Source organism: Oncorhynchus tshawytscha, linkage group LG10 (genome assembly GCF_018296145.1).
Source record: "Oncorhynchus tshawytscha isolate Ot180627B linkage group LG10, Otsh_v2.0, whole genome shotgun sequence".
In the NCBI taxonomy this organism is placed as follows: Eukaryota; Metazoa; Chordata; class Actinopteri; order Salmoniformes; family Salmonidae; genus Oncorhynchus; species Oncorhynchus tshawytscha.
In genome coordinates this window covers 4,184,470-4,196,969 of record NC_056438.1, presented here as the reverse complement: position 1 = coordinate 4,196,969, position 12,500 = coordinate 4,184,470, and the positions used below count along the sequence as shown (strand labels likewise).

General features: G+C 49.1%; 1 protein-coding gene across 1 annotated transcript in view; it reads left to right on the top strand.

Moving 5' to 3' along the window:
- The first annotated feature begins 64 nt into the window (after nt 1-64).
- The window catches only part of LOC121847384 (protein phosphatase 1K, mitochondrial-like), a 29,755-nt gene continuing 17,319 nt past the window's right edge, over nt 65-12,500 (top strand). Inside the window, exons 1-3 of the mRNA XM_042328043.1 lie at nt 65-168; nt 2,118-2,440; nt 9,149-9,321. Coding sequence (XP_042183977.1) covers nt 2,168-2,440; nt 9,149-9,321 — 446 coding nt within the window. The 5' untranslated portion in view covers nt 65-168; nt 2,118-2,167. The remainder of the gene's footprint in view (nt 169-2,117; nt 2,441-9,148; nt 9,322-12,500) is intronic.

The window sequence follows — 12,500 nt, the reverse complement described above, 5'->3', positions numbered from 1 at the left end:
CTGTACCCCATTGGCCGCGTGTATTTGTGTTCTTTGAATGATGATTGGTGCGTCAGGGCACCGTTTAAAATGCATTGAGCAAAGCCCCTCAAGACCAATTCAGAGTTGGGAACAAATTTTCACCTGCACCGTCGGGAGGCCCATTCAGCTACCGTAAGAACTGCAAAAGTGAGTTGAAATGTCTGTTTTTTTCCCCCGTTTCTGACAGTACTATTCCGATGATTTATTATGAGGTAGAATTAACTATCTAGTCTTCTATTCTACAGTTTCTGATGATAGTTGTGTTTTTCTTTGAGTAGTTGACCACATACAACTAAATACAACCCTGCATATATAAAACACAACAAATAACATTAGATGCCAGAGTATTCTCGAGTGGTCTCGAAAAAAATGAAAATAGAATAACCCACGCATCCCTTGTTATTGTTATCATGGCATCTCTCGTGCTATTTGTGCCGTACATGACACTTGTTTTACATTTTCACACATAGGCTAGTTTATTTGTTACAGCCTCTGGCTGTGTCTAGACTTTACAGTTCAGGGAGTTTTAGTATTGTAATGAAGGCATGGAGCAGGTCTCGAACCCACGACTTTCTAGCCCGAAGCCCAGCGCGCTGTGCCGCTCAAGCGGCAGAGTCGATAACCGCGTTAATAAACCCAGAGTCGTTACGTTAGTCTTTCAAAGAGCGCGTCGTCGCGCTAGGAACACACTCACCGGACAAGCACACGCACTGTCGTGGATGCAAGGTCCGATCCCACTTCTGACACCAGTGTCATGAAATAGGCAGGGAAGCAGGTCTCGAACCCTCGACCTTCTAAAGCCCTAAATCCAGCTCTCTCTCCGCTGTGCCGCAAAAGCATGCTCAAACGGCAGAGTCGATATCCGCGCGCATAAACCCAGGGTCGTCACAGTATTCTGTTCATCGACTTCTGATCATGGAAATCATGAACTTGTCATGCGTCTGAACCTACATTTAAATGTGTCTACCGTGTCCACAGTGTGTCCGGAATCCCCTTTCCTGCGCTATATTCAAATGCCGGTATGCATTCTACAAACGGTGGAATAGGCAATATATGATAATTACACAACTGACGGCAGTAGCTAACTAGCCATCTAACCTCTGTAGCTAGCCAGCAAGCTAGCAAATAACACTAAAGGGATTTCTCCACTCCTCAAATTGTCCAGTGTTGGTGATCTGTGTCCACTGGACTTCACAATAACAGCTCTTACAGTTGAGGGGGGGGGCATTCTACTGCCAATGTTTGTCTATGGAGATTGCATGGCTGTATGCTGGATTTTATACACCTGTCAGCAACGGGTGTGGCTGAAATAGACAAATCCACTATTTTGAATGGGTGTCCACATACCGTAGTTATGATGTATATTTGGACTGTAAAAGTGGGCCCCATGTTTCACTGCCATGCACATCTCTCTCTCGCTCACTTGCTCTCTCCCTCTACCCTCCCCTCACTCCCTCTCTCTCCCTCTACCCTCGCCTCGCCTCTACTCCCTCTCTCTCCCTCTACCCTCCCCTCGCTCCCTCTCTCTCCCTCTACCCTCCCCTCGCTCCCTCTCTCTCCCTCTCCCTCCCCTCCCCTCGCTCCCTCTCCCCCATCTCCCCTCTACCCTCCCCTCTCTCCCCTCTACCCTCCCTCTCCCTCTCTCTCCCTCCCTCCCCTCGCTCCCTCTCTCTCCCTCTACCCTCCCTCCCTCTCTCTCCCTCTACCTCCCTTCGCTCCCTCTCTCCCTTCCCTCTCTCTCCCTCTACCCTCCCCTCGCTCCCTCCCTCTACTCTCCCCTCGCTCCCCCTCTCTCCCTCTACCCTCCCCTCTCTCTCCCTCTACCCTCCCCTTGCTCCCTCCCTCTCTCTCCCTCTCTCCCCCTCTCCCCCCTCCCCTCTCTCCCTCTCCCCTTCCCTCTCTCTCCCTCTACCCTCCCTTCGCTCTCTCTCTCCCTCTACCCTCCCCTCACTCCCTCCTCTCTCCCTCTCTCTCCCCTCGCTCCCTCTCTCTCCCTCTACCCTCCCCTCGCTCCCCCTCTCTCCCTCTACTCTCCCCTCTCTCTCCCTCTACCCCCCATCTCTCTCTGACTGTGATCTTCATCTTGTATTCTCCAGGGAGAGACCCTCCATCGAACCTCCAGATCTCAAACAGTCCAACCGCGATCATGTCTTCGACTATGTTCATCAACCTGGTACGCTGCGGTCGGTCTCCGTTCGGACGCCACACTGCCTTTCTGACTGCACGGTCCCCCTTGTCCCCCCCAGCCTCCCCCTTGTCCCCCCCAGCCTCCCCCAGTGCGGTCCAGGTCCGGTGGAAGTGTACTGCTCGGTTTGTCTCTGACGCTAGCGGTCGACCGACCACCTGGGACTCCTTTGGGACCTGGGACAATAGGATAGAGGAGCCCATTCTGCTGTCTCCTAGGAAACCCATCCCACAGGTATGTGTTATATACAGTCGGGTCCATAAATATTTAATATTTTGACCAGGTTCTTATCATTCTGGCTTTGCCACCACAATGGATTTGAAAGTACAGACTTCCAGCTTTAATTTGATGTCATTTACATCCAAATCGGGAAGAAGGAAGGAATTACAGCACTTTTTATATGTGCCCCCCCCCCCTCCTATTTTAAGGGCTCAAAAGTAATTGGACAAACTAACATAATCATAAATTAAATTGTAAATTTGAATACTTGGTTGCAAAACCTTTTCGGGTCAATGACTGCCTGAAGTCTGGAACCCATAGACATCACAGGCTGGGTTTCATCCCTGGTGATGCTCTGCCAGACCTTTACTGTAGCTGTCTTCAGCTCAATTGGATTCAGGTCAGGTGATTGACTTGGCCATTGCAAGGTGACCGGAAACATGACTGAATACAATCAGTGTAGCTATTCCCTCCGCAAGGCAATCAAACAAGCTAAGCGTCAGTATAGAGACAAAGTGGAGTCGCAATTCAACTCAGACACGAGACACGAGAGGTGTGTGGCAGGGACTACAGTCAATCACGAACTACAAAAGAAAAACCAGCCCTGTCGTTGACCAGGATGTCTTGCTCCCAGACAAACTAAACAACTTCTTTGCTCGCTTTGAGGACAATACAGTGCCACCGACACGGCCCGCTACCAAAACCTGCAGGCTCTCCTTCACTGTAGCCAACGTGAGTAAAACATTTAAACGTGTTAACCCTCGCAAGGCTGCAGGCCCAGACGGCATCCCTAGCCGCGTCCTCAGAGCATGCGCAGACCAGCTGGCTGGTGTGTTTATGGACATATTCAATCAATCCTTATCCCAGTCTGCTGTTCCCACATGCTTCAAGAGGGCCACCATTGTTCCTGTTCCCAAGAAAGCTAAGGTAACTGAACTAAATGACTACCACCCCATTGCACTCACTTCTGTCATCATGAAGTGCTTTGAGAGACTAGTCAAGGACCATATCACCTCCACCCTACCTGACACCCTAGACCCACTCCAATTTGCTTACCGCCCAAATAGGTCCACAGAAGACACAATCGCAATCACACTGCACACTGCCCTAACCGATCTGGACAAGAGGAATACATATGTGAGAATGCTGTTCATCGACTACAGCTCAGCATTTAACACCATAGTACCCTCCAAGCTCGTCATCAAGCTCGAGACCCTGGGTCTCAACCCCGCCCTGTGCAACTGGGTATTGGACTTCCTGACGGGCCGCCCCCAGGTGGTGAGGGTAACAACATCTCCATCCCGCTGATCATCAACACTGGGGCCCCACAAGGGTGCGTTCTCAGCCCTCTCCTGTACTCCCTGTTCACCCATGACTGCACGCCTCCAACTCAATCATCAAGTTTGCAGACGACACTACAGTGGTAGTGTTACGGTCATCGTTGCATAAAGAAGTGGACCAAAGCGCATCGTGGTTCATGATTTATTAATAGAACTGACCAACAACAAATAATAACTGATAGCAACAAAGAAAACGAACGAAACCAAAAGAGTTCTGTAAGGTGCAGACACAAAACACAGGTGGGAAAAGGGCTCCTAAGTAAGCTAAGGTTCTCAATCAGAGACAACGATAGACAACTGCCTCTGATCACCGGGTGCAAACTACCTGCCCTCCAGGACACCTACACCACCCGATGTCACAGGAAGGCCATAACGATCATCAAGGACAACAACCACCCCAGCCACTGCCTGTTCACTGCCTGTTCAAAGCTGGGAGAGACTGAAAAACAGCTTCTATCTCAAGGCCATCAGACTGTTAAACAGCCACCACTAACATTGAGTGGCTGCTGCCAACATACTGACTCAACTCTAGCCACTTTAATAAATGGAAAATTGATCAACTTATCATTAGCCACTTTAAACAATGCCATTTTATATAATGTTTACATACCCTACATTACTAATCTCATACGTAAATGATATACTCTATACCATCTACTGCATCTTGCCTATGCTGCTCTGTACCATCACTCATTCATATATCTTTATGTACATATTCTTTATCCCCTTACACTGTGTATAAGACAGTAGTTTTGGAATTGTTAGTTAGATTACTTGTTGGTTATTACTGCATTGTCGGAACTAGAAGCACAAGCATTTCGCTACACTCGCATTAACATCTGCTAACCATGTGACCATTAACATCTGCTAACCATGTGACCATTAACATCTGCTAACCATGTGACCATTAACATCTGCTAACCATGTGACCATTAACATCTGCTAACCATGTGACCAATGAACCATGTGACCAATAACATCTGCTAACCATGTGACCAATAACATCTGCTAACCATGTGTATGTGACCAATAACATCTGCTAACCATGTGACCATTAACATCTGCTAACCATGTGGCCATTAACATCTGCTAACCATGTGACCATTAACATCTGCTAACCATGTGACCATTAACATCTGCTAACCATGTGACCATTAACATCTGCTAACCATGTGACCAATAACATCTGTTAACCATGTGACCATTAACATCTGCTAACCATGTGACCAATAACATCTGCTAACCATGTGACCATTAACATCTGCTAACCATGTGACCATTAACATCTGCTAACCATGTGACCAATAACATCTGTTAACCATGTGACCATAACATCTGTTAACCATGTGACCATTAACATCTGCTAACCATGTGACCATTAACATCTGCTAACCATGTGACCATTAACATCTGTTAACCATGTGACCATTAACATCTGTTAACCATGTGACCATTAACATCTGTTAACCATGTGACCAATAACATCTGTTAACCATGTGACCAATAACATCTGCTAACCATGTGACCATTAACATCTGTTAACCATGTGACCATTAACATCTGTTAACCATGTGACCATTAACATCTGTTAACCATGTGACCAATAACATATGTTAACCATGTGACCAATAACATCTGCTAACCATGTGACCATTAACATCTGTTAACCATGTGACCATTAACATCTGCTAACCATGTGACCATTAACATCTGCTAACCATGTGACCATTAACATCTGCTAACCATGTGACCAATAACATCTGTTAACCATGTGACCAATAACATCTGCTAACCATGTGACCATTAACATCTGTTAACCATGTGACCATTAACATCTGTTAACCATGTGACCATTAACATCTGTTAACCATGTGACCATTAACATCTGCTAACCATGTGACCATTAACATCTGTTAACCATGTGACCATTAACATCTTGACCAATAACATCTGCTAACCATGTGTATGTGACAAATAAACTTGATTTGATTTTTTTAAATAGATGATAAACAAAAGTGAAAAAAACAATACAAATAAACAGTAAACTCACAAAAGTTCCCAAAGAATAAGGACCTTTAAAATGTCATATGTCCCTCTCTCTCCCCCACACTCTCCTCTCCCTCTCTGTCGCTCTGTCTCTCTCTCTATGTCCCTCTCTCTCCCCCACACTCTCCTCTCCCTCTCTGTCGCTCTGTCTCTCTATGTCCCTCTCTCTCCCCCACACTCTCCTCTCCCTCTCTGTCGCTCTGTCTCTCTCTCTATGTCCCTCTCTCTCCCCCACACTCTCCTCTCCCTCTCTGTCGCTCTGTCTCTCTCTCTATGTCCCTCTCTCTCCCCCCACACTCTCCTCTCCCTCTCTGTCGCTCTGTCTCTCTCTCTATGTCCCTCTCTCTCCCCCACACTCTCCTCTCCCTCTCTGTCGCTCTGTCTCTCTCTCTATGTCCCTCTCTCTCCCCCACACTCTCCTCTCCCTCTCTGTCGCTCTGCTCTCTCTCTATGTCCCTCTCTCTCCCCCACACTCTCCTCTCCCTCTCTGTCGCTCTGTCTCTCTCTCTATGTCCCTCTCTCTCCCCCCACACTCTCCTCTCCCTCTCTGTCGCTCTGTCTCTCTCTCTATGTCCCTCTCTCTCCCCCACACTCTCCTCTCCCTCTCTGTCGCTCTGTCTCTCTCTCTATGTCCCTCTCTCTCCCCCACACTCTCCTCTCCCTCTCTGTCGCTCTGTCTCTCTCTCTATGTCCCTCTCTCTCCCCCACACTCTCCTCTCCCTCTCTGTCGCTCTGTCTCTCTCTCTATGTCCCTCTCTCTCCCCACACTCTCCTCTCCCTCTCTGTCGCTCTGTCTCTCTCTCTATGTCCCTCTCTCTCCCCCACACTCTCCTCTCCCTCTCTGTCGCTCTGTCTCTCTCTCTATGTCCCTCTCTCTCCCCCACACTCTCCTCTCCCTCTCTGTCGCTCTGTCTCTCTCTCTATGTCCCTCTCTCTCCCCCACACTCTCCTCTCCCTCTCTGTCGCTCTGTCTCTCTCTCTATGTCCCTCTCTCTCCCCCACACTCTCCTCTCCCTCTCTGTCGCTCTGTCTCTTCTCTCTATGTCCCTCTCTCTCCCCCACACTCTCCTCTCCCTCTCTGTCGCTCTGTCTCTCTCTCTATGTCCCTCTCTCTCCCCCACACTCTCCTCTCCCTCTCTGTCGTTCTGTCTCTCTCTCTATGTCCCTCTCTCTCCCCCACACTCTCCTCTCCCTCTCTGTCGCTCTGTCTCTCTCTCTATGTCCCTCTCTCTCCCCCACACACTCTCCTCTCCCTCTCTGTCGCTCTGTCTCTCTCTCTATGTCCCTCTCTCTCCCCCACACTCTCCTCTCCCTCTCTGTCGCTCTGTCTCTCTCTCTATGTCCCTCTCTCTCCCCCACACTCTCCTCTCCCTCTCTGTCGCTCTGTCTCTCTCTCTATGTCCCTCTCTCTCCCCCACACTCTCCTCTCCCTCTCTGTCGCTCTGTCTCTCTCTCTATGTCCCTCTCTCTCCCCCACACTCTCCTCTCCCTCTCTGTCGCTCTGTCTCTCTCTCTATGTCCCTCTCTCTCCCCCACACTCTCCTCTCCCTCTCTGTCGCTCTGTCTCTCTCTCTCTATGTCCCTCTCTCTCCCCCACACTCTCCTCTCCCTCTCTGTCGCTCTGTCTCTCTCTCTATGTCCCTCTCTCTCCCCCACACTCTCCTCTCCCTCTCTGTCGCTCTGTCTCTCTCTCTATGTCCCTCTCTCTCCCCCACACTCTCCTCTCCCTCTCTGTCGCTCTGTCTCTCTCTCTATGTCCCTCTCTCTCCCCCACACTCTCCTCTCCCTCTCTGTCGCTCTGTCTCTCTCTCTATGTCCCTCTCTCTCCCCCACACTCTCCTCTCCCTCTCTGTCGCTCTGTCTCTCTCTCTATGTCCCTCTCTCTCCCCCACACTCTCCTCTCCCTCTCTGTCGCTCTGTCTCTCTCTCTATGTCCCTCTCTCTCCCCCACACTCTCCTCTCCCTCTCTGTCGCTCTGTCTCTCTCTCTATGTCCCTCTCTCTCCCCCACACTCTCCTCTCCCTCTCTGTCGCTCTGTCTCTCTCTCTATGTCCCTCTCTCTCCCCCACACTCTCCTCTCCCTCTCTGTCGCTCTGTCTCTCTCTCTATGTCCCTCTCTCTCCCCCACACTCTCCTCTCCCTCTCTGTCGCTCTGTCTCTCTCTCTATGTCCCTCTCTCCCCCCACACTCTCCTCTCCCTCTCTGTCGCTCTGTCTCTCTCTCTATGTCCCTCTCTCTCCCCCACACTCTCCTCTCCCTCTCTGTCGCTCTGTCTCTCTCTCTATGTCCCTCTCTCTCCCCCCACACTCTCCTCTCCCTCTCTGTCGCTCTGTCTCTCTCTCTATGTCCCTCTCTCTCCCCCACACTCTCCTCTCCCTCTCTGTCGCTCTGTCTCTCTCTCTCTATGTCCCTCTCTCTCCCCCACACTCTCCTCTCCCTCTCTGTCGCTCTGTCTCTCTCTCTATGTCCCTCTCTCTCCCCCACACTCTCCTCTCCCTCTCTGTCGCTCTGTCTCTCTCTCTATGTCCCTCTCTCTCCCCCACACTCTCCTCTCCCTCTCTGTCGCTCTGTCTCTCTCTCTATGTCCCTCTCTCTCCCCCACACTCTCCTCTCCCTCTCTGTCGCTCTGTCTCTCTCTCTATGTCCCTCTCTCTCCCCCACACTCTCCTCTCCCTCTCTGTCGCTCTGTCTCTCTCTCTATGTCCCTCTCTCTCCCCCACACTCTCCTCTCCCTCTCTGTCGCTCTGTCTCTCTCTCTATGTCCCTCTCTCTCCCCCACACTCTCCTCTCCCTCTCTGTCGCTCTGTCTCTCTCTCTATGTCCCTCTCTCTCCCCCCACACTCTCCTCTCCCTCTCTGTCGCTCTGTCTCTCTCTCTATGTCCCTCTCTCTCCCCCACACTCTCCTCTCCCTCTCTGTCGCTCTGTCTCTCTCTCTCTATGTCCCTCTCTCTCCCCCACACTCTCCTCTCCCTCTCTGTCGCTCTGTCTCTCTCTCTATGTCCCTCTCTCTCCCCCACTCTCCTCTCCCTCTCTGTCGCTCTGTCTCTCTCTCTATGTCCCTCTCTCTCCCCCACACTCTCCTCTCCCTCTCTGTCGCTCTGTCTCTCTCTCTATGTCCCTCTCTCTCCCCCACACTCTCCTCTCCCTCTCTGTCGCTCTGTCTCTCTCTCTATGTCCCTCTCTCTCCCCCACACTCTCCTCTCCCTCTCTGTCGCTCTGTCTCTCTCTCTATGTCCCTCTCTCTCCCCACACTCTCCTCTCCCTCTCTGCCGCTCTGTCTCTCTCTCTATTTCTCTCTCTCTTTCCTCTCTAACCCTGTCTCTCCACTCCCTTCAGGTGAGTTTGTCCCATGTGGGCACTGCGTCTCTGCTGGGTCATCGGAGGGAGAATGAAGACAGGTTACAGGTGGTTCGACTCAGTGACAGCATCCTGTACTTGGCTGTGTTCGATGGACATGGAGGACCACACGCCTCAGAATACTGTCACACCTACATGGAAAAATACATTAGGTACTCTCTCTCAATTCAATTCAATTTAAGGGGCTTTATTGCTATGGGAAACATGTGTTAACATTACCAAAGCAAGTGAAATAGATAATAAACAAACGAAATAAACAATAAAAATGTACAGTAAACATTACACTCACAAAAGTTCCAAAAGAATAAAGACATTTCAAATGTCATATTATATATATTATGTCTATATACAGTGTTGTAACGATGTACAAATAGTTAAAGTACAAAAGGGAAAATAAATAAACATAAATATAGGTTGTATTTACAATGGTGTCTGTTCTTCACTGGTTGCCCTTTTCTTGTGGCAACAGGTCACAAATCTTGCTGCTGTGATGTCACACTGTGGTATTTCACCCAGTAGATATGGGAGTTTTTCAAAATTGGATTTGTTTTTGAATTCTGTAGGTGATGGCTTTGTTATGGAAGGTTTGGGAATCGCTTTTAGGTGGTTGTAGAATTTAACGGCTCTTTTCTGGATTTTGATAATTAGTGGGTATCGGCCTAATTCTGCTCTGCATGCATTATTTGGTGTTCTACGTTGTACACGGAGGATATTTTTGCAGAATTCTGCGTGCAGATTTTGTCTCAATTTGGTGTTTGTCCCCATTTGATGAAGTCTTGGTTGGTGAGGGACCCCAGACCTCACAACCATAAAGGGCAATGGGCTCTATGACTGATTCAAGTATTTTTAGCCAGATCCTAATTGTTATGCTGAATTTTATGTTCCTTTTGATGGCATAGAAGGCCCTTCTTGCCTTGTCTCTCAGATCGTTCACAGCTTTGTGGAAGTTACCTGTGGCGCTGATGTTTAGGCCAAGGTATGTATAGTTTTTTGTGTGGTCTAGGGCAACAGTGTCTAGATGGAATTTGTATTTGTGGTCCTGGTGACTGGACCTTTTTTGGAACACCATTATTTTGGTCTTACTGAGATTTACTGTCAGGGCCCAGGTCTGTCAGGGCCCAGGTCTGATAGAATCTGTGCAGAAAATCTAGGTGCTGCTGTAGGCCCTCCTTGGTTGGGGGACAGAAACACCAGATCATCAGCAAACAGAAGACATTTGTCTTCAGATTCTAGTAGTGTGAGGCCGGGCGCTGCAGACTGTTCTAGTGCCCTCACCAGTTCGTTGATATATATGTTGAAGAGAAGCGGGCTTAAGCTGCATCCCTGTCTCACCCCACGGCCCTGTGGGAAGAAATGTGTGTTGTTCTTTTGTTGCCGTACACTTGTTGTTTGTGTGCACAGATTTTCCCCCAACACCACTTTCCATACATTTTTATAGCAGACCCTCATCCCTCCCTCCCTCCCTCCCCCTCCCTCCCTCCCTCCCTCCCTCCCTCCCTCCCTCCCTCCCTCCCTCCCTCCCTCCCTCCCTCCCTCCCTCCCTCCCTCCCTCCCTCCCTCCCTCCCTCCCTCCCTCCCTCTGTGTGTGTGTTTCTCTCGGGGGGCTATAAATGGCCTCCCACTATTTACAGTTATACACACTTTAACATTAGTACATACAATAGGAACACACAAAGCACGCAGGCACACACACCTATCCCTCACTATAATATCAGACACAGTACATTTCCATTTTCACAAAGCATAGCAGTGAAAAATACAGTGTCTCATTCCAACCAGGACTGTCTTGATAATTGACTATCGTAGACTACTGCAGGCTATAACTGGGCCTCTATTAGACTACTGCAGGCTATAACTGGGCCTCTATTAGACTACTGCAGGCTATAACTGGGCCTCTATTAGACTACTGCAGGCTATAACTGGGCCTCTATTAGACTACTGCAGGCTATAACTGGGCCTCTATGCAGGCTAGACTACTGCAGGCTATAACTGGGCCTCTATTAGACTACTGCAGGCTATAACTGGGCCTCTATTAGACTACTGCAGGCTATAACTGGGCCTCCATTAGACTACTGCAGGCTATAACTGGGCCTCTATTAGACTACTGCAGGCTATAACTGGGCCTCTATTAGACTACTGCAGGCTATAACTGGGCCTCTATTAGACTACTGCAGGCTATAACTGGGCCTCTATTAGACTACTGCAGGCTATAACTGGGCCTCTATTAGACTACTGCAGGCTATAACTGGGCCTCTATTAGACTACTGCAGGCTATAACTGGGCCTCTATTAGACTACTGCAGGCTATAACTGGGCCTCTATTAGACTAGGGCTATAACTGGGCCTCTATTAGACTACTGCAGGCTATAACTGGGCCTCTATTAGACTACTGCAGGCTATAACTGGGCCTCTATTAGACTACTGCAGGCTATAACTGGGCCTCTATTAGACTACTGCAGGCTATAACTGGGCCTCTATTAGACTACTGCAGGCTATAACTGGGCCTCTATTAGACTACTGCAGGCTATAACTGGGCCTCTATTAGACTACTGCAGGCTATAACTGGGCCTCTATTAGACTACTGCAGGCTATAACTGGGCCTCTATTAGACTACTGCAGGCTATAACTGGGCCTCTATTAGACTACTGCAGGCTATAACTGGGCCTCTATTAGACTACTGCAGGCTATAACTGGGCCTCTATTAGACTACTGCAGGCTATAACTGGGCCTCTATTAGACTACTGCAGGCTATAACTGGGCCTCTATTAGACTACTGCAGGCTATAACTGGGCCTCTATTAGACTACTGCAGGCTATAACTGGGCCTCTATTAGACTACTGCAGGCTATAACTGGGCCTCTATTAGACTACTGCAGGCTATAACTGGGCCTCTATTAGACTACTGCAGGCTATAACTGGGCCTCTATTAGACTACTGCAGGCTATAACTGGGCCTCTATTAGACTACTGCAGGCTATAACTGGGCCTCTATTAGACTACTGCAGGCTATAACTGGGCCTCTATTAGACTACTGCAGGCTATAACTGGGCCTCTATTAGACTACTGCAGGCTATAACTGGGCCTCTATTAGACTACTGCAGGCTATAACTGGGCCTCTATTAGACTACTGCAGGCTATAACTGGGCCTCTATTAGACTACTGCAGGCTATAACTGGGCCTCTATTAGACTACTGCAGGCTATAACTGGGCCTCTATTAGACTACTGCAGGCTATAACTGGGCCTCTATTAGACTACTGCAGGCTATAACTGGGCCTCTATTAGACTACTGCAGGCTATAACTGGGCCTCTATTAGACTACTGCAGGCTATAACT